Here is a 27,035-nt window from a genome sequence, read left to right as displayed (position 1 = left end):
AGCGGGAGAGAAAGAGAGAGAGACAAAGACTACACATTTCCCTCCTCACAGACGGACTGGCGCGCGCTCTCCATCCCAGCTCGTGCACATCTAAAGAAGGCGCGCCAATCAAAACCTTAGCCGCTTCACGACGCTTCTGCTTTCACCTTATACCGACCGACTGTAGACGAGGGGTGGACACTTTTCTGAACTGTATCATGCAGAGTTTTATCGGAGTCTCACATGTCTTCATGGTTCTGCTGCTACGGGTACCTGCGCAGGTAATTTAAAATATTTTAAAACATGTTTTTCATGTCATACTGCTACCAGGAAGCATCGTTATTGTCCGAGTTTTAGACGTTTCAGGAATAGTTTTGACTTTTTTTTTTTTTTTTTTTTACTAAATAACCAAATTAATGCTGTAGTAATCAACATTATTGTCTATTTAATGTGAAATAAGGTTCATTTGTGATATTCTGAATGTTCACCTGACTTTACAAAAGTCAGGTTAGCATTATTTTTTAACAAAGTTGTCTTTAATTCACCGCTCCAAACGTGACTCCTATTAGCACTTCACGTGAAGCTAACAGGAGTCACATTTGACCATTCTCTAAGAGGATCTATCTGTTTCACTCCCCTTAACTTTTTACATTCTCTCCCTCTCTTTTGACTGTGTATTTCAGGTAAAGTTAGCCAAGTAATAACTGCACACTACTGTGCACACTTCATAGTTTTTTTGCATACTGAATCTGAAAAACTCATCCCATCACCACAGCTCAAGTGTTACTTACCATGAGACAAAACTTGACTACTCTGGGCCCTGCTGCTATGGTTGTCATGAACATTCATTTTTCTATGCCGTTTTTTGGTTTGGCTACCTTTTGTTACACCACAAGTACATATAAGACAGCAAGAAACTGGCTGCACAGTAGATGGAGATGGTAAATTAGACTTGAGTTCATTAAAATCTAATAAACTTGATCTCTCTTGGACTTGAGAGGACCATAAAGTGTTTAATGCACTATGCGGTCCATAAACCCTCTTACAGGGGTAGCCTGCTGATATTAGATAGTCTGAGAGAATACAATTTTTAAAGCACCCTTAAGATACCATGAAGGGTAACTTTGTTTAACTTTTTCATCTGCTTTTTTCCTGTGCTTTACAGATGTTTTAAAAATCAACTAAAGCTCATTGTGACTGTTAACATGCCACTAGTTTGACGTGAGTGCACAAAGATGCTGAAAGGTGTGGTTTGTACATTAATGTTGATAGTGTGTATTGATTACATAATATCTTTAATACAGTTGACAATATTTAATGGACAACATCTCATGAGCCTGAACATTTTGAACCTAACCTTTAAAATGCCAGCATCTCTTTTTATAGTGCACACTGAAGGGGGAGAAACCAGGAACTTTATGCATGAAACATGTAAAAATGAGAAGGAGACTACCTAAGACAAACACAGCCAGACAGTGAGGTACAGTTCACCACTTCAACCCCCCCAAACAGTCTCATCAGCTACTGGATAAATGACAAAATCTTGGGCTTTTTGTTTTGTATCCAAATATCTTTTCTCTCCTCTTCCATCATCCCTAAGATAACTTTACTTTGGTGGTTTTCAGACCAGTAGAAAACCAAACCCAAAACATATATCTGTTAAACATGTAAACAACCACAACACTTGACATTTAAGAATTCCTCTTTGGAGCCATGTGAGGAAGGTTAGGTCAGAGTGGATGAGAGCAAGACAATGGAGGGGAAAATGCCAAGAACAAATTCTTGCTCATGTCATCTTTTATTTTTGTTCGGTATGCTGATCATTCTTTGGCTTAGGAGCTTTTATTGGTTACTAAACAAGAGACAAGAAGACGAAAAATAGAGGCAAAAAAATGTGTCCTTCTTTCCACTGAAACGCCTTGAGTTTGATATTTTTTCATGCATATTTGCATGTTTTACACATCATAGAGCTTTTTAATGCATCTATTAGGATTGTCTCAAACCAGAATATTAAGATTAAGTACAAGGGATACATAATATTATTGAAATGGTATCGGTATCATCTGAAATGTGAAGGGGGTCTAAAGACTTTCCTAATACACTGACTCTTTGGTGACTGTGTATGGTCTACCAGATGGTAAAAGTTCAAACTGTGAACAGACTGCTTTTAAATAGAAATCAAGGTCCCAGAGTCTGGAGGAAGACCGGAGAGGTACAGAATCCAAGGCTCTTGAAGTCCAGTGTTTTCAGTTTTCACATTCAGTGATGGTTTGGGGGTCCATGTCATCAGCTGCTGTTGGTCCACTCTGCTTTAGCAAGTCCAGAGTCAACCCTGTCAGCCATCTACCAGGAGATTTTAGAGCATGTCATGCCTCCACCTGCTAAAAGCTCTATGAAGATACTGATTTCCTTTTCCAGCAGGACTTGGCACCTGCCCACAGTGAAGCCAAAACTACCAGAGACTGGTTTGCTGACCATGTTGTTACTGTGTTTGATTTGCCAGCCAACTAGCCTGACCTGAACCTTAAAGAGAATCTATGGGAACATGTCAAGAGCAAGATAAGAGACACCAGACTCAACAATACAGATGAGCAGAAGGCTGCTATCAGAGCAACTTAGGCTTCATGACACCCCAGCAGTGCCACAGACTGATTGGCTTCATGCCATGTCACATAGATGCAGTAATTTGTGCAAAAGGAGGTCCAACTACTGAGTTTATAAATGAGCAGAGTTTCCTCTGAAAGTGAACTTTTCTGTTTTATCAGTCCTTTTGTGATATTCTAATATTGTATCATAATTATCGAGATTAAAACAAAAAAAAGGAAATATTTCACATTGTATGAGATAGATTCAGAATATAAGGAAGTTTTACATCTTGAATTAAGTCACAGGAAAAAAATGAAAGTGATATTCTTTTTTTTGGATATAGTTAATTGTATCTGCTGAGCTGTGATTGATAACACCTAATAATATTTCATCGCTGTTAAAATCATTATTTATTCACTTCTTTCGATACAACTGCTAATAAATAAAAACACTCATCACCCAACATGGGCTATCTTTTTGTTTTAAGATACTAAAACCTGCAAAAATACATTGGCAACATTTTTGAACAGAAACATTGCCATTGGTTTAGAGAGTGTAAGACAGTGCTCTACTCCTTTAATTCCCAGCAGCTTTTTAAAAAATATAACTTAAGATCTGAAGTTTGATTAAGGCTTCAGCTACTTTTTGAAATGTTTGATCATGAAAATAACAGAGATTGGATCATTTTTTAAAACATAGTATTCAAAAGTGTTAAAGTATTCTTGACAACCGTAATATCAGTTGTTTGTAAATGCAGCTCAAACTCTTTGGAAACCGCACAAACTCTCTTACAACAAACTTACAGATCCCATCATTAAACCTGCTGTTGTGCAGGAAGTGTTCCCATCAGTGTTCTCATAGTGAGGTGAGGAGTCAGAGGCACATTGTTGTTATTAAAAGGAAGGAGAGAGCCAAAATCAGCTTTGCACTTTGTTTCTCTGCTGAATTTGGCTTTAAGAAATCAGAAACATTTTGGGATGCTGGGCTGTGAGAACCAAAAATATCATGCTGTGTCATGACGCTATTCAGTTCTTCTTTTGTTTTTGCTGTATTTATTGTGTGCGAACCACCCATGAGTCAAGAGCAGCTATTCTTTGTTGTTATTCTTGGCATACTTTGAGGGTTTTTGCTTCTTTTAATATAAACCTTCTAGTGTTACAACAAATTGAGAACTCAAGTGGGTTTTATGGTGGTGGCAGGCTCCTTTTACTGCTTTTTGCTGATTTGCAAACAGCAGCACAGTGGTACACCATGCTGCATCATTGTGTTACTTGGATCATTACATGTGCACTACCTTTTCTTGGCCACTAGAGGGCACCCTGAAACTGCAGCAACACCAGATGACGTTTCTCACCTGTTTCAGATTTCTGATTGACTCCAGGCGCTTGATCACTGTAGCTATGTTTATAGCTGATGTTTCACTGTAGCAAAGGAAAATTAAATGGATTTTCCTCTGTTTTTTTTTTTTTTTGTATATTCTGCAGACTCCACACTCTACAGAAGGAGACCACTCAAAAGGTAAGGCCTCTCATTTCCAACTGGATTGCTACTTTCACCCCTGAAATATGATTAAAAGGCTAAAACTGAAACTTTCCTTGCAGTGATGGCATTCCAGGAAGTGTGGACGAGGAGCATGTGTCGGCCCATGGAGCAGTTGGTAGATGTGGAGCAGGAGTACCCTGGAGAGGTGGAGTACATCTACATGCCTGCTTGTGTCCCACTTTGGCGATGCTCCGGCTGCTGTGGAGATGATTACCTAGAATGCCAGGCAACACTTGAACGCAACATTACTCTAGAGGTGTGGCAATATCTCTCATCTGGAAGAATTCATAAGATAAAAGTAAACAGAGGTGTTAAACAATTATTTTCTGTTTACTCTTAAACAGTCTGTTTCACAGCTGTAATTGTGTCTCAGGTAATAAGGCTTCATCCTATGATATCCATGCACCATGTGGAGCTCACATTTGTGGAGCATCAGACGTGTGAATGCAGGTAAAAAAGAAAAAAAAAAAGCAAATTGATAACATCGTTTTGCAGCTAATTGCTTGTTGTTTGTGCCTCCCTGTTGTAGAGCCCGTCAGAAACCTACAGATAACAAAAGGTCAGTGGATGAGTGTTATATCTATCAGACATGAAAACATCAATATTATTCATTGCACTTTGCTCTTCCTCTGCAGCAGCAGTGAGTCTATAAAGCACAAACCCCGGAGGAGGAAACACAAGAAGACAGCGAGCGGCTGTGGCAAGTAAGAGATGGATTGCCCCCCTGCGGCGCACAAAAACACACACGCACACAGTTATTCAAAATGTTTGGACATTTACTGCAACATTCATCATTGTTTTCCCCAAGCCATCAGACAACCAAGGACAGACAAGATTAAACCATATCATTGTATATCCGCAGACATGTTGCTCTTTCTAAAGCAAATGAACTTGTGCTTCAGTTTAAGGCCACAGAAACATTTTAGCACAATAATCCAAGGCTGCTGATAGAGTCAACCAAGGACAGCCACTGTGAAGGTGGAATCTGAAAATACTTGACTTACAAATCAGGAAAGAAATGTTGGTGATTGAGTTCTTACTTCTTTATTAGCATAGTTTGATGTTATTAATTTAAAGAGTCATTATCGGGGATACACAATTGATTTTTTGCCAATATCTGACGTTCCAATATTTCCATACTCATTTTAGCCGATACTGATATATACACATCTTTTACTCTAAGAAACACTGTTGCCAGTGGAAATAGAGGTTGAGTCAAGTAGAACTGAGAGAGGAGCAGGGAAGTAGACTGTCTGGTGGTGGTTTTACATTCACAGCTTCATCCAAAATGTTCAGGGCTCAGAACAGGTGTGTAGAGCCTTAGGCAGCCACCTATGTCTAATGATACAGTTGTACATTTTGCTGATATATAAGGGCCAGTTTATGATTTGTACAAGGGATGCACCGTGTTATCGACATTATATTGATATCTGCACATATTAGCTTAAAAAGTTAATTATTGTATCAGCAACCATTTAAATCTGTGCTGATATTTTGGCTTTAAAAATCTGTCTTTATTAGCTGTAAATATTGGCCATAAAAACAAATAAGTTAGGGTAGTTTTGGGCAGGACCAACAGACCTATGTCAGCTGAAATCTTTTTCTTTATTCATCATCATTTCTTACACTAAAGCACTGTGAGGGGCTCTTCTCTTTTCTTAATCATGCTCCTTGCTTTCCCTTACAAAAATTGATGTTTCAGGACCTGCAGCAACTTTTTTGTCTATTGGATTTCTGACCATTACTGCCCACATCCTGCACAGACTCTAAGAATCCATGTTTAATATTCAGAATAACAGACAGTGCGTTTAATTAAACAAATGGCAATATTAATGTGTTCACTTTAAGCACCATCTTGACAAAGTTTCCTCAGCCGCAACACTCCCATATTCATCATCACGTGTAAAGGTGCCACACATTGATGAAAGAGCAGCTGGGGGCAACATACTGATTTAACTCTTCGTCATGGCTTAGTAATAATAATGTCAAAGTAATATTTACCAAACTTACTGATACATCATCATTTGTTTTTAAGTTATACAGAGGTGGAATTGTTTCCTGCTCTTTGGAGAGTTTGTGTGTGAGCACTTCCATCAGCTCATCAGACAGTCCCCAAATAACTGCATAATTGCTCAGTGTCTACGTGCCAGTGCGCAAAATAGGTGAAGCATTAGAGCTGTGCCTTTTGACTTATTTACAAAGTTTAAGAGTGTGCACTTTATTGTGGAGCTTTAATACAGCATCACACTGTTTGGCTGTGCAGAGACAAACCCAAATTCTAACATGTTTATGCAGCAACAGCTACACCAATTGACAAATAATGCCAATTAAACTGTGATTTCTAAGAGCAACGTGTGAGGCGTCTCCTGCATAATCTTGTTTAATAAGAGCATGGAGAAGTGCTTTATCAACAGTGCTTACTTTGATTGAGGAGTGTAGCTTTCATGTGGAGTTTTTTTTTTTTTTTCAAACTCCAGGTTTTTATTTTAGGCCTGTGAAAGGCATTACTGTTTCTGATATTGAAGAGTGGTAGCTAAACAAATACTAAAGTATCTGTATTAGCCATAGCTAAAGATCTTTGGAGCATATATTTGTGAATCTGTAATAAAGTAAGCATTTCTCATCGCTAAATCTGCAACTGTAACTATGAGGGAAGCTGATTGCTACCTTTGTTTTTGATAAAGATAAAACTGTGATTTATTGTGCCACCCTACTACAAATGGCACTTTTATTACAACACTCAGGAAGCAGCTTCCATGTTCATTTATTGTCCTGTCCACAGTGTACCAGACAAGTACCTTCTTGAAACTATTCAAATGTGCACGGTGGAGGACAAAATTCACAGCCCTTTCTTTGTGCATATTTGCATTCTCAACTTTAGCCTACCAGCTAATAGCTTAGATGAGGTGGAGATATGGAAATGTAGTCAAAGTTAGAGAAAACAGGTGGTTATTCATGGTTCTCCACCTCAGCTCTTCAGAGGAACACTGCCTTTATTACAAAAAGGGAATTTTATACTTGTAAGACTACTTCTGGCTGATTTCTGAGATGTTTGAAGCCTCATTTTAGCCTAATCTGTTCTTTGTGTAGACTTATTGACTATAGAGTATTATCTCCTTTACATTTACGTCACACTATTGGCAGATATTTAAACAACCAATAATACTTGTTAACATCTGAGCAGAGTTTTAGCATAGATTTAAACAAACATGAACTTTTTCTTTCGTCAGTATTTGAAGCACAGATACCTTTCCCTCTGTGGGTAAGAGGTTTTGATGGTGAGGCTAGGTCAGCTGTTTAAAGCGGTGGCTTTACGGTTTCAGTGTGTCCTCTGATAAGAAGAAAAGTGACAGGAAATCTTATCCAGCAGCCTTTAAAAGGCTGCAGAGACTTCCATCCTGAGAATTAGACCAGCTTAGAGCCAGACACTGGGCTTGGACTCATCATGAAAGAAGACTGTGTGTTTGGTGGTGGTCTGTTGGTTTCCCCACTTTAGAGGCTTTATCATCTTTAGAACCTGGGTGGTCATGTTGTGTTTCTGTTTTCTGATCAAGATTAATGTTAATTCTGCACTGTGATTTGTCTTGACTTGTGTTATTTGTAAGCCATCACTTAGCGTCAGTTGCCTGGTATCTCGTTGACCCCGTCCTTAGTGGTCTTGGGACCACACAGTTGCAGAGTTTTTAATTCCTCCCAGTAGATTCAGATGGATCAAATTGTACCGTGCCAGCGCTGAACATAAACCGAGCTTCGTTAAAACTTCCTACACAAAACCTGCAGAAATAAACATTCGTTTTAAATGTTTCATCGTGGCTTCAGTCAGGGTTCCTGTTTTGGAACCGCAGATCAGAATGAAAATCTATCTTTTCACTCAGTGCTGAGAAAAGTTGCTCCAAACAGAGGCTCTGTCTTAAATGACCTATGACTCCAATAGACCCTTGACCTATACCCTGTAGACCTGTTCTGTTACACATCCATGTACGTAAGTGTCATGTTGGTGACAGGTAGCACTGAGACTTTATTTTAGGACACTAGTGTCCACTTGCAGTTTGGAAACAGTTGTCACATGTATTTTCAAACAATTTCAAAGGACCATAGGTTCAATATGTACTAAAAATGTGGGTAATATGGAGGGTAGACAGGAACTGCTCATTGTTCCTCCAGTATTTAGGTTTGAATGATGCTTCTGAATGAGTTTTACACTTTTCTCTGTAATTTCACACTGAGAGCAGCAAAAAAGTGGTTGTATAGATGCACCAACTATGCTCTTGTGTATTAGGTTATGTTTCATATTAATATATATAAATTGGGCTTTATTCCCCTTACTTAGATCCACACACACACACCATTCATCTATTTATACACATAGTGGTTTGTCTTGCCACGAGGTGTTTGTAGGTTTATTTTTTTTGTGTGTGGTCTTTTGACGATATTCAACAGAACATTTGATGAAGCATGAAGAAAGCTACTCCTGTTTTGACACATATGCAACTCAGTATTCTCTAACACAGCAGCTGATCTTAGTGAAGGCTCATTGTTGACAACAAAACATACTGCAACAATCATCCTAAACAAAAAGTGCAGTAGAACATTAAAGTATGAAGTACTTCTAACAAGATGTTGCACCTCAAAATTTATGGGAAGGATGTACCAGTAGACCACTTCTCTCTCTCCCCTCTTGCAATCATCCTGGAACATGTTTTATAAACTGCCTCCTGCTTAGCTTTACTAGAGACTGCTTAAGACTCCCACAGTGTGGACATTTCTTTTATGTTTGACTATGAATACAAATCAGTTTAACTAATGGGCGACTTATTTCCAATAAAATACCTCTTCCCTGCAGCATTGAATATATTTGACAGTGCTCATGTTTGTCATCAGGGCCAGTTTAAGCTGATGCCAATGTTCAGCCAATAATTCTCATTGATCTACACTCAGTAGCACATCATGACAAAGTGAAACAAAATGCTAAAGAACGCCAAAGATTTTTGCAAATTTATTGAAAACAAAAAACTGGAATATCACATTGACATGGTTATTCATACCATTTGCACAAACACTTGAAATTTGACCAAGGTTCCTTCCATTTCTATTGGTTGTTGCTGAGATGTTTCTACACCTTGACTGGAGTCCACCTGATTTGGAAAGGCACAGGCCTCTCTATAGAAGGGCTGATGGCTGACAGTGTATATCAGATCAAAAACCAAAGGAAAGGAAGGAACTATATGCAAAGCTCAGATACAGGATTGTTGACGGGCACAGATCTGGGGAAGGCTACAAAAAAATCTTCTGCACTTAAGGTTTCCAAGAGCACGGTGACCTCCATAATTCTCAAATAGAAGAAGTTTGGCACAACCAAGACTCTTCCAAGAGCTGTTTACCTGGCCAAACAGAACAGTCAGGGAAGTAAGAGAGGTATCCAAGAACCTGATGGTCACTCTGGCTGAGCTCCAGAGATCCTGAGCTGAGATGGGACAAAGGTCCTTTAGGACAGCCATCACTGCAGCCCTCCACTAATCTGGGTTTTATCGCAGAGTTGCAATGCAAAACCTCTCCTTTGTACAAAACACATGAAAGCCATCTTAAAGTTTGAAAAAAGGACCTGAAGGACTCAGACTGTGAGAAACAAGATTCTCTAGTCTGATAAAACCAAGATTGAACTGTTTGACTTTAATTACAAACATAATGCCTGGAGAAAAAACATGCAACGCTCATAACCTGCCCAATACAATCGCATTAGTGAAGTTGGCTGGATAGCTCAGTGGTTTGCATTGTTGACTGAGCAATGGGAGATTGCAGGTACAAATCCCAGTCAGAGCACATGTCCAGTGTGGGCCCTTAGTCAAGGTCCTTAATGCCAGGAACTTCTGACCCAAATGTAAGTCACTTTGGATCAAAGCATTTGCTAAAATGACATAATAGTCAGAGGTGTCAAAAGTATTCACATTCATTACTCAGGTAGAAGTACAGACACTAGGGTTTCAAAAGACTTCTGTTGAAGTATCAACCCAAGCTTTTTACTCAAGTAACTGTATAAAAGTGCTGGTTTCAAAACTACTTAAAGTATAAAAGTAAAAGTAATGTAAGGGGACAAAAGGACAAAATTAAGGACAAAAGCTTAGGCCGCGCCACAGGGGCCTATCGTGCACTACCCCACCTACCCAAAAAACACATTTTTCTAAAAGCCATAATCACAATAATGTTGTATAAAAATGTTAATGTTGAAATATCTGGGATGCACCTGTTTCAGACGCATTTATGCCCGTCGAAAATGAACACATTTTAGTGCAATGCAAATACATTCAAGAACCATATATGTGTACTATTGAGCTTTAACATGTGTTTCATGGAGTGGAAGATATGGTGACTAGTTGCCTGTAAGTATTGGTCTTCCTGCCTACCAACCTCCTCGCTGGTGCTTGGTTGGGACATTTCACTCGAGTTCTCTTGAGTCTCTGCCATGGACATCTTCATACTAGGCTACATATGTCTGCTATTTCCTTGCTGGAGTGTGACGTGATTTGTGTCATGCACAGCTGCGATGGATTGGGTACAAACCAATAGGGTGTTGGAATGGTATTATGTTTATACTTCTCATCCAACCACAAGGAGTAAGAAGTAGAAAGTACAGATAATTGTTTGAAAATGTAAGGAGTAGAAGTAAAAAGTAGGCTGAAAAAGAATTACTCCAGTAAAGTACAGATACCCAAAATTTCTACTTAAGTAAGGTAATGAAGTATTTGTTCTTAGTTACTTGACACCTCTGATAACAGTGAAGCATGATGGTGGCAGCATGCTTCACTGCTGCCACCATCATGGCAGAACTCTCCTCATTGCAGAACACTCATGGAGTTTTTGTAAACTCCAAGCGGGCTGTCATGTGTGGTCTGAATACTTATGCAAATTGTCTGTTTAGTTTCTCATTCATCCAGGTCATGGATATACAATTTTTCATCAAAAGGGCAACTGGACTTTACAAGAATTTTATCATGTCAATGTGAATTTCAGTTTTGGTTGTTTTGTTTTGTACTTAATTTATAGATATATATATCATTCTGTTTTCACCTTTGTTATGATGGGATTCTGGTTGTAGATAATTGAGAATAAAATTGTTGTGTTTTTTTTAACTGAAGCATCAGGATGCGACATAACAAAATCGGTCTCTGTTGTGTCTGAATCCCTTAATTTGTTCTAAATAGAGGCATAAATACAGCTATAAAAGTAGCAAAATAAAGTGTGAGGTAATGAATAATGTTTCTCATTGACATTTAATGCTTTACTGCCTCAGAGGTTGCCTCAGAACATTTGAAATTTTGAGATATCAAAGAAATTGTGGTATAAATACATATTTATTTAAGAACTATTTGTAACAATCTCCATTTCTTTTTCTTTTTCTCTTTTTCAGGTGCCAGTTCCCTCAAAACAAGATAAATCTTCATTGATCAACATCCTGGTTTGTAGCTTAATTTGGAGGAGTCTGAAGAAGGAACAACATATTTGTAAACTGATTATGTCTAATGGTTCATTCTCTGTCCATTACTTTGTTTCCTCATCCTGTTTATCCATCAGACTTTCCATCTTTTGCACATGCATCTCACCTGATTGATTACTGGAGAAGAAAAAGAAACAGGTGCTTGCCTGTAACTTGTAAATGTTGAGTTTTGATAAGTTACTGCTTTGTATGTGTTTTAGTTATAGACGCAGACAGATTTTAAACAACAGGTATAGAGATAATGAGTAGAATACAGTAAGCTTATGAGCTGCCAGAGGAAAGGATTAAGGTTCATTCATCCTGAGGATCATTCACAGACAACAAGGTCTTCTCTATCACTTCATGTTCATTATAACATTAACAGATTACTCTTGTGATTCCAATGCATAGCTACAGACTGAAATAAAACTCTATCTGTGTGACCTTATGTTTGATTTACTCATACTCTGCCTTAAGTTTGTATAATAAAACAAGAGCCTTCTTTGTTATCTACATTTGCATTGGCAGTCCATTGGAATGGATATCATGCAAGACCACTGGTCTCTCTATCAAGCCAGGCCCTGTATGGAGCACATTGTTATCCCTTTATTTGAAGTACTTTCAGATCCCCCCTGAGACATGTGGGATGATAAAGCTGTGGCTTTACTTTACAGCAAATAATCCTGGTATATTTCATAAAAGAGAAAAACTATAGCTCTTGTTTTTAAACCTATTCATCAATTAAAACAACCCCAATACAATTAAGATTGAAAGAGTTTTATCAGAAAGGACTTCAAATTGTATATTTTATAGAAATCCACCTGTCAGCCACTAATAAAATGCATGATAAACAGCTGATCATCAGTCTATTCTGAATTCAAGCTGTGTTTTCTTGATATCTTTGGGAGTATAATTTAAATAAAACTTGTGGTTGTCTTTTTCTCAGGAATACATGGACACTACCATTAGAAATCTTGCCACATCACCTCCAGTCTTATTTGTTGCAGTGTGTTAAGCTGCAGGGGCAAAAGTAACTCATTTAAAACCAACGGGCCTCCACGTGAGAACGTTTTGTTCTAATAGCTGTGGTTTGTTTACTTATTGAAACATGCAGCAGAGAAGACTTACTCTGCCTAGGTTAGCTGTAGGCCAGCCAGGCTATTATGTAATACACAAGAACATTACGCTCGAAACCTCCCGTCACGGGCTTTCCCGGCAGTACATTTGAGATGCCTGCACTGCACTGTACTGTACACCTCCTAACTGCACGATGAACACAATGTCCTCAACTTGCCACACATTTGGCTGTTGTCACGTTTTTCAGCTGCTGGCTTCGCCGGCCAATCAGACGCTCGGGAACAGACCAGGTGGTATAGCGTAGCGACGCACAAAATGTGACGTGTCTGGTACTCCAGACAAGACCGCGCCCCTGACTTCCAAATATGGCAGAATGGGTGAACTGGTGAATATCCTGTCGTTTACATTTTTCGCCGTTTGAAGACAATGGTCGATGGATGAGTGGAAGGCCATGGCCCGACATTAGTCTGCTTTCCGTTTTGACGCTCAAAGAGGACTATTGAAGCGCTGTGGCTAACGGCTGCTGCCACCGTGCTCAGCATGTGACCGAGCAGGCAGGGGAGGGGCGCTGTGTCTCGTGTATGGTACCGTGGAACACCGAGTTCTTGTCAGCGTAGCAGGCGGCTCAGTCAACGGCTACGGCAACGGCCACACCAAGGAAGAAAAGTCGCCGAGACGACACTACACACGTCCACCCGCCCGTCCAGCAGCAACTTATCCTCTACTTTTTTGGACTGCGTCGTTGGAACTGCCACAAGGAAAAAGTATTCGCACCGTCTTTTCTGTTTTTTGAACGTTTTGTCGTGTATTTTTGTAACTTGCCTTGTGTGAACTTCGTAACGTTGTTACGTTAGTTAGCCCGGAAAGAAGCTAAGCGTAGTGCTAGCTGTCTGTTAGCTCGCCCTGTTTGTTTATGCGAAGTTTATATTAGGTAGTTTGTCCGTTTTCATGAAGTTTGCTGCAGTTTACCAAATTTTATGTCGCTGGTTATCAATGTTTGGGTCTTTGGGCAACACATGAGCCTCAAACTAACAACGTTCATCAACGCCGTTTGTACAGTGTTAGCTTCCCTTTAAATGTAATGCGGGACATATGAAACTACTTTGTGTAGCTGCAATAAAATGCCATTCTCTTACGGAAAAGCACAATGCTAACATTTAGTTTGTCGATTTGCTGTCCATGTATTGATATGTATACTGCAACAGACATGAAAACAAGCTATTTTTTAGTGTTTTTTAAATTATTATTCCCAGTCTTTGATATGCTGATGTAGTTTCAGTGGGAGTTTGAAGAGCCAAGGACGCTGTTTGTGCAACAGGAGAGAAGATGAGCACCAAGAGAAAGGCAGAGAGTCACTCAAGGGTAGTAAACAGACCTCGCATCATGAAGTCAGGAGACTCCCGGACTGATTCAGAGAGAGACTCTGGCTTCTCAGGTTTGGACTTGCTCTTGCTTTGATTGTATTTGTCCTTCTGTTATTGTATTGTGTCATCGAGATGTTTGAACTTTATTTATTTTTTTATTAGGGATGCACGATGTTTTCGGCATTGACAGATTAAAACTTCTGCCGATATGTACTACTAATATTCTGGCTTTAAAAGTATACATCTGTTGTAAATATTGGCCGCACGAACAAATAAGTTGATGGACTTTTAGCCTGGACCAACACACCTACAGTATGTCAGCTCAAGTCTTGTTCAGTATTCATCATCATTCATTGTATTTAAACATCCTCAAACTTTGAATTGTGTTTCGAGGACTGAAGTCTTAGGTCTGAACTACATTTAAATATCTATATCGACTAAAATCAATTTGTAAATATCAAATGAAAAAAAATGATATTGTTCATCCCTAATTTTCATATGTCTGTATGTAGGGTTGGGCAATTAATCAAAATGTAGATTACATTGCAACATGGCCTGCAGCAAATGTTCACATAGCAAAAGGTGTAATATTTCTTTAACCTGAATTGTGTGTCACAATACCAGTTTAAACTGTTTTTGCAGAAGAGGTGTTATGCTCTTCACATCATACATTGTCAGGTGCCTTTTTTTTTTTAGAATAGTTTAAAAAATTCGTACTTCACATTTGCTTCACTTCATTTTTGTCTGTTTTTCTTAATCAAAATGAGAATGATGTAAAAATGATCACTCTCTTCAGTACAACAATTTATATTTTATTTGCAATATGATTTAAGATGATCACAATTCGATATTTGTTTAACTGTTCAGCTTTAGTTGTATTAATCTACTATATAACCCTAACCCTATATTTACCTAATATTGTGTTGGTTATCATATAGACTGACTTATTGCTTGTGCATGTTGAAAAATACACAAATTGAGGAACTGAAATAATTGCATATTAAATCGCAATTTGATTATTTTCCCCAATCTTTCGGCCCTATTGTTATGCTTTTATTGTCACATGTGAATTGGATAGACCCCAGGAAAGATAGCTGCTGCTATGCATAAGTTAATGGAGATCTAATTAAACAAATTTGCTTTTATAATTCAAAACTTAACTTTGTTCAACTCTAGCTTCTCTTCTTCCTTGTCAACAGATGCAAGCTCAGAACACACAAGCACCATGGACACCACAGACTCGGAGGATTCTCCCCGCCCTGCTGCAGTACCACAGGGACCACAAAAGTCTGGCTCAGGGCCCCAGCCCTCTCAGTTAACTGTAGTGGGAGGCTCCTACTCCAACCTCTCACCTATGATCATCATGAACAACGTCGTCCTTAAGCAGGTACAGCGCTTCAGCTCAGCTAAGTGTTTACTCTTTTAGATGAACTTGCTACCAACAACCACCTTTTCACCTTTGAACTTACGGCAAAGGTTTGAGCAGGTCATAACAGGAATGTGGTCAAAGTTTACTGTGCCTATGTTCCACTCGAACATGCCTTCGCAGTCAAGTCATATCTGCCGGGAATGTGACCCGAAAGACTGACCATTCACATTCCAGGCGAGACTAAGTGCTGACCAAATTAGTGCACTGATAGCAGGTCAGAAGTAGGTCAGCGTTAAATTAATATTTCATAAAAGAAGGAAAATGGGAAAAGAGACTCTCAAGAATGTGCTGGGGTAGTTTTTAATGTTTTGATGACAAAACTTCCTTCAAACAAATCCTGAAGCAGACTGGTGTTGTTAATAATTAAATTGTTAAAGCCTGCACCCTTGTTTTTTGATGGATAAAAATAATCAGAAATGGGTTGTTTACCAAGTAAGTTTAAACAGAACAGAAATCTGTTTTGGTGTTATAGTGCATAGCATTTACTATAGGAATATATATAACTGTAAATAGAAAGCAAGTGCACATTAAAACTCTTCCTGTCAGCAAACTTAAATATGAAAGTGTCTGTAAGTAAAGTATTGTACATAATATTGTTTTTATGCTTTTATTTTTATGTTGTAGCTTATTTGCATCACAGTAACTAAAGTAGTCATTCTGACTTATGTTGTCCTTTAATGTTGTATAAGTTTACATTTTGCGCTAGTAATACCCCAGCCTTTCAGACTTAATGATGTGGTTCTACTGTTTGTCTGAATGAATGGACTGCGTGTCATCCCTCCCTCCTCCAGGTTGGTTCAATAATGACTAGACGACATTGAATTCATTTTAGTGGTATTAACGTTCAGAAGTCATTTCAGTACCTTCAAGGACATAGAGAAGAAAAATAAGCATTCAGGCATTATGAGGTGTTGTTAGATAATGTAATGTAATTGTAGATGTATGGAACTACGAGGCAGTCTTCTCTGGTAATTGTGAAAACTACAAATGGATTTGTAACAGCTGTTTCATGAGCAGATCAAAGAAGAGCTGAACCTGTGGTCAGTAGACCCACGTCATACACAAAGCCATGAAAGGGGAGTTGGTAATCATCCAGCAACTATTCAGGTTGCTATGTTGTCAAGGCAACACTGTAGGTGGTAGTGCTGGAACCATTACAGAATAATAGCCAACTCATAACGTCTAAATATTATGAAAGATGATGATTTCAGTTATTTGTCTATTACTGAAAAAAATGTGACCCCTATGGCTATAAAGTTATTCTCAGGTTAAATTGTGCTGATGAATCAGACTATGTTTCTAGTAAGAATTTCTGCATGCTTAAATAGTTGGCAGGGTTTACTCTATGAATTACAATCTCACAGATTTAATTAGCAGTATGTGCAACTTTTATTGTTTTGTGTGACATGATTGTTGCAACTTTAGTCTTTCTATATACAAAGGGAAGAACAATCCTTTGTCTGAGAACATTTTTTTAGCTTCTCGCCTTTCAAAGTATTTAATTTAGACTTTTTCTCTCTTTGTAGCCTGGAGATAATCCTCCCGCCCTGAAGCCCTGGAGTTTCAGTCCCACAGTGGAGGTGGTTCAGCCTGTGGTCCAGCAGCCTCAGGTGGTTTTTCTCCAGCCTGTGGTCTCTCGCCAGGCTTCCCCTGCCTCCAAAGAGGCCTCCTCGAGACACAGACGCCCTAAGAAGTATCTTCCAATCCTGAAATCCTACCCCAAGATTGCTCCTCATCCTGGAGACAGCTCCAGTTCTTCAGGTAGAGGGACTGCTTCCTCATCATCCTCTGTCTCGTCTTGTTCTTCTGACTCAAAAAGAAGCAGTGGTTTGACCTCCACCCACCGGGAACACTGTCAGAGAGAGAAGCAGCAGAAAAGTCTGAGTGTTGCCTCAACTAATTCAAGCTCGACCACTCCCAGTCTTCCTCTGAGCCCCAGCCCCATGTCTCCTCTGCTGCAGAGCCGACTTTCTCTCCACACAGCAGAAACTAGCACCAGCAGTGGTAGCAGCAGTCCTGTGAGGGAGAGGCCTTCATCGGTTGTCAGCCAGTGTGACTTTAACACCTCCCTGTCTTTGACTCAAACCACAGGCTCCAAAAACCTTACGCAGCCTGTTTCCTGGGGGAGCAACCAAGACAGCGGCTCATCAGGAGACAGTGACGCTGACACAAAGAGGAAGCGCTTCTGCAACACCTACAACATTCTGAGCAAATCAGGCCTGCTCGACATTGCACTCCGCACTAAGGAGCTCCACCGACAGAACAGGCGCACCCAGAGCGACCTTGACCAGCTGAAGGAGCACACAGACCTCTTTCTGCAGGCAGTGTTGAGTGGGGACACCAGCATCTGTTTAAAACTGCAGACTCGGCTTCAGGAGGAGGACCGAGAGAAAGAGAGGGAGAGAGCTGCTCAGACCAGCTTAAAGGCAGATTAGACCGAGACTAGTGCTAGACAGTAATCCTTTAGACTGAGATGTGGAAAAGGAAGACCAGGGTTGGGGGTTGGAGTGTGCAGAGACAGATGGACCGAAAGTAATGTGCTCCACAATACACTCACACCCCACACTCAACACACACACAGATAGTGAGCTCTCTGGCCTACATTTTGGCTGCCAGCCGCCCAAGGGCCCTGATACATCAAGCCGATCTCAAAGATTTGATGCAGATAACAACTTTTTGCTGCCTCATGTCTCTTGTTAAAAAGTGCACTTGAAAAGTATAGCTTATGGCCAGTTGACTGCCAACATACACATATGTTTTGCACCTTTGTAAAGGGAAATATTTCAGTCAGCAATCTGTGTTTGTAATCTAGGAAACATTGAGGGAGAGGAGTAAAACAAACTGCGCTACCGTTTCTATTGCCCTTTGAATTTTGTGGAATATGTCTGTGAGTATGTTTGAGATTCTGAACTGAGAATATTAGTGCATCCTTTTTAAAGATTCAGAGGACATGGTGCATGCTTTGCTGAACTCTGAGGCTTTTACTACATGGTGGTAAAAGAAAATATGGATTAGGAAAAAACTAAAGAAAACCTAAAAGGTGTTCTAGGTCAGTTAAGAAGAGCTGCATCTAAGAACTTGTTCAGATTGCCATTTGAAATTTTTTAGCTTCTTTGAATTATAGAATGCCTGGGCGGCACAAAAACACACATAGAAAGTTAATTTTGCAGACCAGATTTAAGCCTCATTTGGAGGTGATTCAAAATGCATTGCATTTTGGATGCTCTGAAAACCAGTTTGAGCAGCTTATGGGTTTTTTTACCCTGTGCTACACAGAAACATCATATCTTGACTCTTGAAAGTCTTTTAATGTCAGAGTAAAATCTGTGCTGGTACAAGAAAAGCAAGACTGTCGGAATTTAAACAGGCTATGGTCAGAGAGAAGGTTGGAAGGCAAGATGGGGACCACCATTTCTTGTTTCTCTGCTTTGGAAAGCAGGATTACCAGTGTATGTAGTTTTTTTAAGGCTACAGAGTTGCTGCAAAAGGTGCCTGATATCTTGATGTAAAAATACAATCTGATCACTTTAAAAAATCATTGTGCAGTCTCTCTTACTTCTAAAACGTAGGCACTGTAGGAACCTGCGCTGTGGGCAGGAAATGATGCTCAAAATGAAAGTCCCACATTCAGCTGTCTGCTTGGTGTGTCAGAGGCCTAAGCTCAAATAAGGCCAGAAACACAACTCACTGTTCTGCCATACTGATGACATCTCTTCCACTGATATTTCTACTCTGCTGCACAGAAATATTCTGCTCATCTGCAATCAAGACCTAAAGCCCTAAGAGATTTGGATCTGAGGCACGAAAGGATGAATATGAAACTTTTTGTTTTACTGAATGCACAACAAAGGCTTGGAATCGCAGAGCTTGATTAAAACCCCTGAGGCTGGATATTTAACTTTAAAAGTGCACGACAAGAAGTTTTCGTTTAAGACTGAGGCATCAGTAGACTGCTCTTTCTGACTCGAGAATGTCACAATACATGAATTGATTATGTTGACAAATCTTTTGATTTTCTGTATTCATGTGTAAAGCTGTGATACTGTTGTGTTGCAGTTGACATTCAAACTGTGTACATAATCAGAGTTATTAATATGCAGCAGTTGTGCTTATGTAAAACTGATGATTGTGACAGGCTTGTGGAACGACTCATGTCACTGAATGGGTCCAGAGCCTCTCACCCGTCAGCATCTTTAAAGAGACAAACATGCGCCTTAAGTGTCTTTTCAGTTGCAGATGCATTTTCAGAGCTGATGTGGAAGATTTGGCACATCCATTTCTATTTAATGGTTTTCAGTTTAACATTCCCATCATGTTGCCGGAAGTTGTGTTATAGCATGAACTGACAGGATGAAAGCTGTTTTCAGCCGTTTAGATGCTTCCCTGATATGATCCCAATGAAAATGGGTGCCTCCTTTAGTTCAGCAATAACTGTCAGTAACCTGTATGTGTTCTTTCACCTCTTTTTTTTATATACTGTACACATGGATGTAATTTATTCTGTCAGTTTTGTCCAGCTTCGGCACAGATTTTCTGTTCTAAATTCCTCTCTGTTCCTGTTAACCTTTCTGCAACAATCATCAAGCCAGGTTTCTAAATGAAGACCAGTTGTTGTGTATCAGCTTTGGGCCTCATGAGTCCAGAGGTACAGAGAAAGTCTAACAGCTGCATTGTCTAAATTAGGATCAGTTGTTTGAGTTTTGTTTTATTTGAATAAATTATGGCCTTAATATCCAAACCAGATGTACGCTGCAGAGCTTTGCATTTGCACTAAAATAACCCGAGAGCGGCTCTGATTAAACCTCTGCGCAGAATTTATCGGCAGCTATGGTAGCTTATTTGACGCTGACTGCAAATTTTTCTAAGCTACAGTACTTGAAGTGCATTGAGAGGCAACATAAAAACTACCAGTATATAAATACTTTTGCTATTGTACAGCCATGCATTACTTCACAGTGTCAGTTTTTTTAAACAACGGTTTCTTCATTATGCAAAATGTTTTTCATGTTCTGTCTTTGACCATGTTTTAATATTTGATGTGATGACTTTGTACTTTATTGTGCTATTGCTGATTTAAAAGGGATCACATTTAAGCTACTTTTGCATTAACCAACGCTGAGGTTTGGGTTCCTTGATGAATGAATTGTGGTTTGAGAAATACCTTCACCCCTTTAGCTCTGTAGTTATATCACTCTTTGAAGCATTCTGTTGAACTCTTTGGCTCTTATTTTTTCTCACGTTTGGTTTGGGACTTTTATGCCTTTATTGTTGTTGAATGGTGGACAGAGCTAGAAACTGGGGAATGGCATACAGGAAAGAAGCCACGTGCTGGATTTTGAGCCTGGACCATCCATGTCAAAGACAACGACCTCCCTACATGGGGCACACGGAAAGAACCTAGTCCCCCTCATGATTCTTATTTTTAAAGCAGCTGTGTCTGAGTCAGTGGATGTTTTTACTCTAAAGCTGTGGTTTTCAAACTTTTTGTCCAAGGCACACCTATGATCAAGGCAAACCATGTTCATATCCATGCGAAATAGCTTCTTAACACTTGTTTCAGTATTTGCAGTTGTTGTGTAGTCGTTCTAAGTGGGTATTGTTGTGCAAATTCCCATGGCACACTAAGACTTGACCTGCCAAACCATTTGGGTACCAGTGCTCTATAAAGGGTGCACAGGTGCGTATCATTGGTCAGTCTTTCTGCACAGATACTTTGTAGTAATCTCTTAAAAATGGTCTTTTTAATGAAGAGAAGACTAGAAGTAAATTTTCCTGACTTGATTCAATTTTTTGTTAGCCATTTGTTCTATCTTAAATCAGTTTTGACTTTACAAGACAGTGACTAACTAGTTCAGCCAAACTGTCTTTGTTTGTGCAGTCACAGGTTTCTGCTCTAAAACAACCACATAAAGGTCATGTCACAGTGGCATTTTTGATTCACCTTTCAGCAATCCCAAGGTGAAAAAGAAGCTTTGCAGTACTTCTGAAGCACTAAATTCATGTATGAAGGAACCTGTATGGATTTCTGGTTCATTTTGTGTTCTTCTGTGTCGCATGTTTTCTAAATGCTCCAGACATAAGTGAAATATTTTAGTCAATCTTTTGACCTTAGCTGTAAATTTTTTTTCACTTCACACTTTGAGGTTTTTGGGAACAACGGTTAGCTAAATAGTCTTACTGTCATAGAAAAGTAAGTAGAAAATTGACCACGTATCCTTTCTAAAAGCCTTATTAAGACACTCGAGCCAGGTGCTGAAACTAATTTTCTCTGGCTTCTTAAGCTCATTTTACAGCTGCCACATGTTCATCAGTACAGAAACTGACAGTGCAAGGTTTCCTTCCCACAACAACACATCTCTCACATTTACCAAAACTTACAGAAACATTGCAGAATAATGTCTAGAAGAATGGTTCCTCTTTGATTGGATGTATGAGGGCTACATGAAATATAACAAAGGTGAGAGATGACATCGTCAATAAAAGCACAACAAAACAGGCCATGTCTGTTTTTTAAAGAGCTACATTTGTTGGATGCCATCTGTTTGAGGTTTGCACACCTATCAAAGTTTGGTTACCATCAGCTGTAATCTAAAGTTTAGTTTGTTTACATAGATCCACACTGCTGTGTTACTGTTTTAAATCTCCCTATGTGATGGACTAGCTGTATCAAATCATAAGCCTAAATCTGTATCTGCTACTTGCAGCATCATGGACTGCCCTTGCTGTCATTATTACAAACCTGTGTTATCTTTGGAAAAGATATACAATAAAAAAGAAAATACTGATATGCTTGTTCAGTAGGATGTGATTTTATAACACTGGATTCTGAGTTTTTCATGTAAACATTGGCAGCTTTGTCCCTCGGTGCATTTTTGTTTGCCTTCTTTCACTGAAAAGATGCTGAAATGTTTGTGTAAGAATACATTGTTTTTGATTTATCAACATGATTCAGTCTTGCACCAGCAACGTGATCAGTAGCCCAAATAGTTCCTGTAGTCCTTTCAGGCAAAGTGAATGTACCGTGGCTTGCTGGCATTTTTATTCTGAACATGTAAATATACAGGTGTTTAAATCCTCATAAGAGAACCACTGTGGAGGATTTACCTAAACAGAAATTTCATTGAACTTGTTATAAATACAGATTCTTCAGCTATACCAATCCAAGAACAATAAACTATGATTTAAAGGGTTGATGTTGTGCGCTTTAAAACTTCTTTTTGTATCAGTGGAGTTAGAAACTCATTGCTTGTGTAATAAATGGCATTACAAAGAATATGTCCTTGTTCATTTTTGCAGAGCTTTCCATCAGAACTGTTTGGACTAATTAAATAATTTTATTTTACACAAGGAGGGGCATTACTTATGTTGGTAATCTCTGAGGAAAGTGAGAAAGAGGACTGAGATGTTTATTTTGGGAGATTTTCAGACACCTTTCTAATCACACCAGCAGGATGAGAGACAGTGAAGATCACACTTCAGGAGTCATGAAGTTCATCTGTCATCTGTCCTTCAGCAGTAAAAGTTTAAGTGACAACACAAGGGTTGTTCAACTATCTCAAGAACATACAATAAAAATTCATTTTATGTTACAGAACTTAAAACAAATGGGTAACAACAGGAACACCAATTTAATTATTTTACAGAGAATTAAGCAGTTACTCTTGCCAGTGCACCTGGCCCCGTTTAAGCTTAATTAAGCAATCTGGCTGTTGCAGTTTATACTTGGTCCTGACGGTCTTTAGTTAGACATTGTTTAATTGTGAGTATATAATATAACAACAGTGGGGAAAAGAATAGTTTTGTATGGAAGTCGTAGGTAGACAAGCATCCATATGTCTTATTTTATTGTTTTCTTGTGATCACTGCATTTCAGGTTGTCTAGTGATCTCATTTCTGAAGATCTTGAGGAAACATCAATTTAAACTCTCTATCAAGGGAATACCTCATAATATTACTCTGAGGTTTAAGCCAGAAATGTCAGAGATAGAAATCGTACTTACAACAGGAAAATTAAGTAATATAAAAGGCATGTTTTCTAAAGACCACCAAAGTTTGGAGTGTAACCTCTATTATATTGTATTTCCCCCTAAATGTAGCTTGAATCTGAGGATCTGTTGATACATTTCTACACCATTAGGGAATGCAAGGGGCTGAAGTTCTTTTCAGCTATTGATTGAGTACAGTCATGGACAAAAGTCTTGGCACCCCTGGAATTTTTCCAGAAAATACACCATTTCTCCCAGAAATTGTTGCAATTACCAATTTTTTTGGTATACACATGTTTATTTCATTTATGTGCATTGGAACAAAACAGAAGAAAAAAGCCAAAATTGACATAATTTTACACAAAACTCAAAAATGGGCCGGACAAAATGATTGGCACCCTTTTAAAACTGTGGGTAAATCATTTTATTTCAAGCATGTGATGTTCATTTAAACTCACCTGCGTCAAGTAACAGGTGCCAATTAGCCAGTTAGAATGTATAAAAGTTGACTCAACCTTTGTGCTGTGTGCCTGTGAGTGTCACCAAGCATGTAGAAGAGAAAGAAGAGCTGAGAATTGTCTGAGAACTTAGGAAGCAAAATTGTAGAAAAATATGAACAATCTCAAGGTTACAAGACCATCTCCAGAGATCCTGAAATTCCTTTGTCCACTGTGCGTAATATAATCAAGAAGTTTACAACCATGGAACTGTGGCTAATCTCCCTGGACGTGGACGGAAGAGAAAAATTGACAAAAAATGCAACATAGGATAGTTGGAATGGTGGATAAACATCCTCAGTCAACTTCCACACCAATTCAGGCTGTCCTGCAGACTCAGGGTGCAAAAGTGTCAGCTCAGACTATACATGGTCATCTGAATGAGATGAAACGCTATGGCAGGAGACCGAGGAGAACCCCACTGCTGACAAAGAGACATAAAAAAGCCAGACTGGAGTTTGCAAAAATGTACCTGAGTAAGCCTCAATCCTTCTGGGGGAACATTTTGTGGACAGATGACACTAAGAGCTTTTTGGAAAAGCACGTCATTCCACTGTTTACAGAAAACAGAATGAGGCCTACAAAGAAAAGAACACAGTACCTACAGTCAAACATGGTGGAGGTTCAAAGATGTTTTGGAGTTATTTTGCTGCCTCTGGCACTGGGTGCCTTGACTGTGTGCAAGGAATCATGAAATCTGGAGACTATCAAAAAATTTTGGGCTGCAGTGTAGGGCCTAGTGTCAGAAAGCTAGGTTTGCGTCAGAGGTCATGGGTGTTCCAGCAGGACAATGACCTAAAACATACCTCAAAAAACACCAAGAAATGGTTGGAGACAAAGTGCTGGAGAGTTCTGAAGTGGCCAGCAAAGAGTCTGGATCTAAATCCCATTGAACATCTACGGAGAGATCTCAAAGTTGCTGATGCAAGAAGCACCCTTCAAATCTGAGAAATCTGGAGCAGTTTGCAAAAGAAGAGTGGTCTAAAATTCCATTTGAGAGGTGTAAGAAGCTTGTTGATGGTTATAGGAAGCGATTGGTTTCAGTTATTTTTTTCCAAGGGTGTGCAACCAAATATGAAGTTGAGGGTGCCAATAATTTTGTCTGGCCCATTTTTTAAGTTTTGTGTAAAATTATGTCAATTTTGTGTATTTTCTTCAGATTTGTTGTGTTGTTCCAATGCATATAAAGGCAATAAACAAATGTTTACCAAAAAAAATGGTAATTGCAACAATTTCTGGGAGAAATGGTGTATTTTCTGGAAAAATTCCAGGGGTGCCATTACTTTTGTTCAGGACTGTAACTCTGTAATTAGCTGTGGCATGGCTTCTTGGTAGGGACAATGTGTTTGATCCAGAAAAGCAGAATATTCTTTCTTGCTGCAAAGGTTGGGAGATAATTACAGTAATTTGAGTAATGCAAGGAGTTACAACCCTACCCTGCTTTTTATATTTAATTTACTTCTTGACACGTTTTTTTTTTTTTTTTCCCAGACACATTAGTGACCCACTGACTGTGCTCCACTGCTCTAAATAAGACTTTCAAAAAAGGATAACCTACAGCACAAACAGGTTTCCCAACTTTGGGGGGAAACTTAATCCTAATATAGAATAAAGAAATAAAATATACAAAAATATCTTTGGCTTTAAAAGTATATGTTGGGGCGTGTGTGTAATTTCCAGGCAAATAAAAATTAAAGATTAGAAAGTTTTTTAAACAACAGATTAAATTTTTGCCTTGTTTTTCACAACCCTTAGTTTATGGTAGCATGTCCTTATTGTTTCAAAAGGGCTGTCTGCTGGCTGCAAAGAAGCATCCTCACCATATGATGCTGCTTTCACCATGCTCCACAGTGATGATGATGTGTCTATGGTGATGTGCAGCATTTGGTGTCTTGTCTGATGGCCAAAAGCACCATTTTGATCTCACTGGACCAAAGAAATTTCTTCCACTTGACCATGGAGTCTCCCACTTGTCTTTTGGTGAACTCTAGTGGAGATTTAACCTTTTTCTTCAAAAGAAGCTTCCCTTTTCTACTCCCCCTTAAAGCACTGACTGTTGAAGAACTCAGCTGTTGTATGTAGTCTCTCCTTTCTCAGCTGCTGAAGCTTGTAACTCTTTCAGAGTAGTCATATGATAACTATGGTAATAGTCATAATGATGTCTTGGTGGACTCTCTCATTCGTCTCTCTCTTGAATGGTCACTCAGGTTGATGATGGATTTAAGTGAACTCTAAAGGATGTTTCCCCATTTCATTAACTGTGAGACTACAAGCACCATTTGACTGGACCTGTGTTGAATTAGGCCAGTCTCTTTTCTGTGGGCAAATATTTATGCAGCCACTTATCTAACATTGTGTAATTGACATTACTTTGTAGAAATATGTTTTCACTTTGACATTAGAGAGCTTTTTGTCACAAAAAAAATGTATTGCCCATGGTTGATTCATAAAATCAATAAAAGGCATCCAAGGGAGTGAATACTTTTTACAGGCAATACAACTCCCATGGATTTAATCATGTTAACCCCACAGCTGATGGAACGAATGACCTGTCCTAAGGTTATCTGTTAGATTTGGTGCTCCTTGCCTGAGTTAACCTCTTCCCTGATGGTAGAGGCCTGATCTGCATGCACAGAGGGCAAATGATGCAGTTCGAAATTTTGTCCACTGGGTGGCGCCGGTGGTACAGATTCCAATTAAAGCGAACGCGGAAGTTCGCTCACATTGTTCCATCCGAGACTCCGTAGAACAAACCTGCTACTCTGTTTTGGGACTATTATTCTCTTACAGCTGACACCTTGTAGCTTCAGTTGGACAAACATTACAAGGTAAACGAGTCTTTTCCATGTTAATAAAGTATTAATAACTACGGTAGCATGCACTGTGTATCGTAGGAGGCCAAGCTTTAACACCGGGTAGCTAACATCTACCTGTTAGCCCCGGTAGCTAGTTTGTTAAGTGCTAACCCTGCTAGCTAAGTTAATAACGCAGTTTGTCACTTTCATCACAAGCAATAACGACTGGTACATAGCTATTCCAGCTCAAGGATGGCTTTTTAAAATGCCTATTTGTCACTTATTTGGACTCACAATTGTGAGCATCACA

General features: G+C 39.1%; 3 protein-coding genes across 4 annotated transcripts in view; all 3 read left to right on the top strand.

The window, feature by feature from the left end:
- The first annotated feature begins 99 nt into the window (after positions 1-99).
- LOC121521924 (vascular endothelial growth factor A-like) lies at positions 100-12,091 on the top strand. 2 transcript variants are annotated; one of them, XM_041806133.1, is made up of 7 exons: positions 100-260; positions 4,050-4,083; positions 4,167-4,363; positions 4,481-4,557; positions 4,637-4,666; positions 4,746-4,811; positions 11,513-12,091. In XM_041806133.1, exons 1-7 carry the CDS (start codon positions 198-200, stop codon positions 11,547-11,549), a joined length of 504 nt encoding a protein of 167 aa, XP_041662067.1. In that variant the 5' UTR covers positions 100-197; the 3' UTR covers positions 11,550-12,091. The 2 variants fall into 2 exon arrangements, with proteins under 2 accessions (XP_041662067.1, XP_041662066.1); XM_041806132.1 differs by having other exon boundaries at positions 101-260; positions 4,743-4,811.
- A 948-nt stretch (positions 12,092-13,039) lies between these two features.
- cipcb (CLOCK-interacting pacemaker b) lies at positions 13,040-22,719 on the top strand. The gene is made up of 4 exons (XM_041806131.1): positions 13,040-13,419; positions 13,929-14,090; positions 15,219-15,406; positions 16,975-22,719. Exons 2-4 carry the CDS (start codon positions 13,982-13,984, stop codon positions 17,881-17,883), a joined length of 1,206 nt encoding a protein of 401 aa, XP_041662065.1. The 5' UTR covers positions 13,040-13,419; positions 13,929-13,981; the 3' UTR covers positions 17,884-22,719.
- A 3,919-nt stretch (positions 22,720-26,638) lies between these two features.
- The window catches only part of znf410 (zinc finger protein 410), a 32,470-nt gene continuing 32,073 nt past the window's right edge, over positions 26,639-27,035 (top strand). Inside the window, exon 1 of the mRNA XM_041805017.1 lies at positions 26,639-26,758. The gene's annotated coding sequence lies outside the window, so the exon portion shown is untranslated. The remainder of the gene's footprint in view (positions 26,759-27,035) is intronic.

The sequence above is a fragment of the Cheilinus undulatus genome, linkage group 14, assembly GCF_018320785.1.
Source record: "Cheilinus undulatus linkage group 14, ASM1832078v1, whole genome shotgun sequence".
Classification (NCBI taxonomy): domain Eukaryota; kingdom Metazoa; phylum Chordata; class Actinopteri; order Labriformes; family Labridae; genus Cheilinus; species Cheilinus undulatus.
This window is presented reverse-complemented; position numbering and strand designations above follow the sequence as displayed.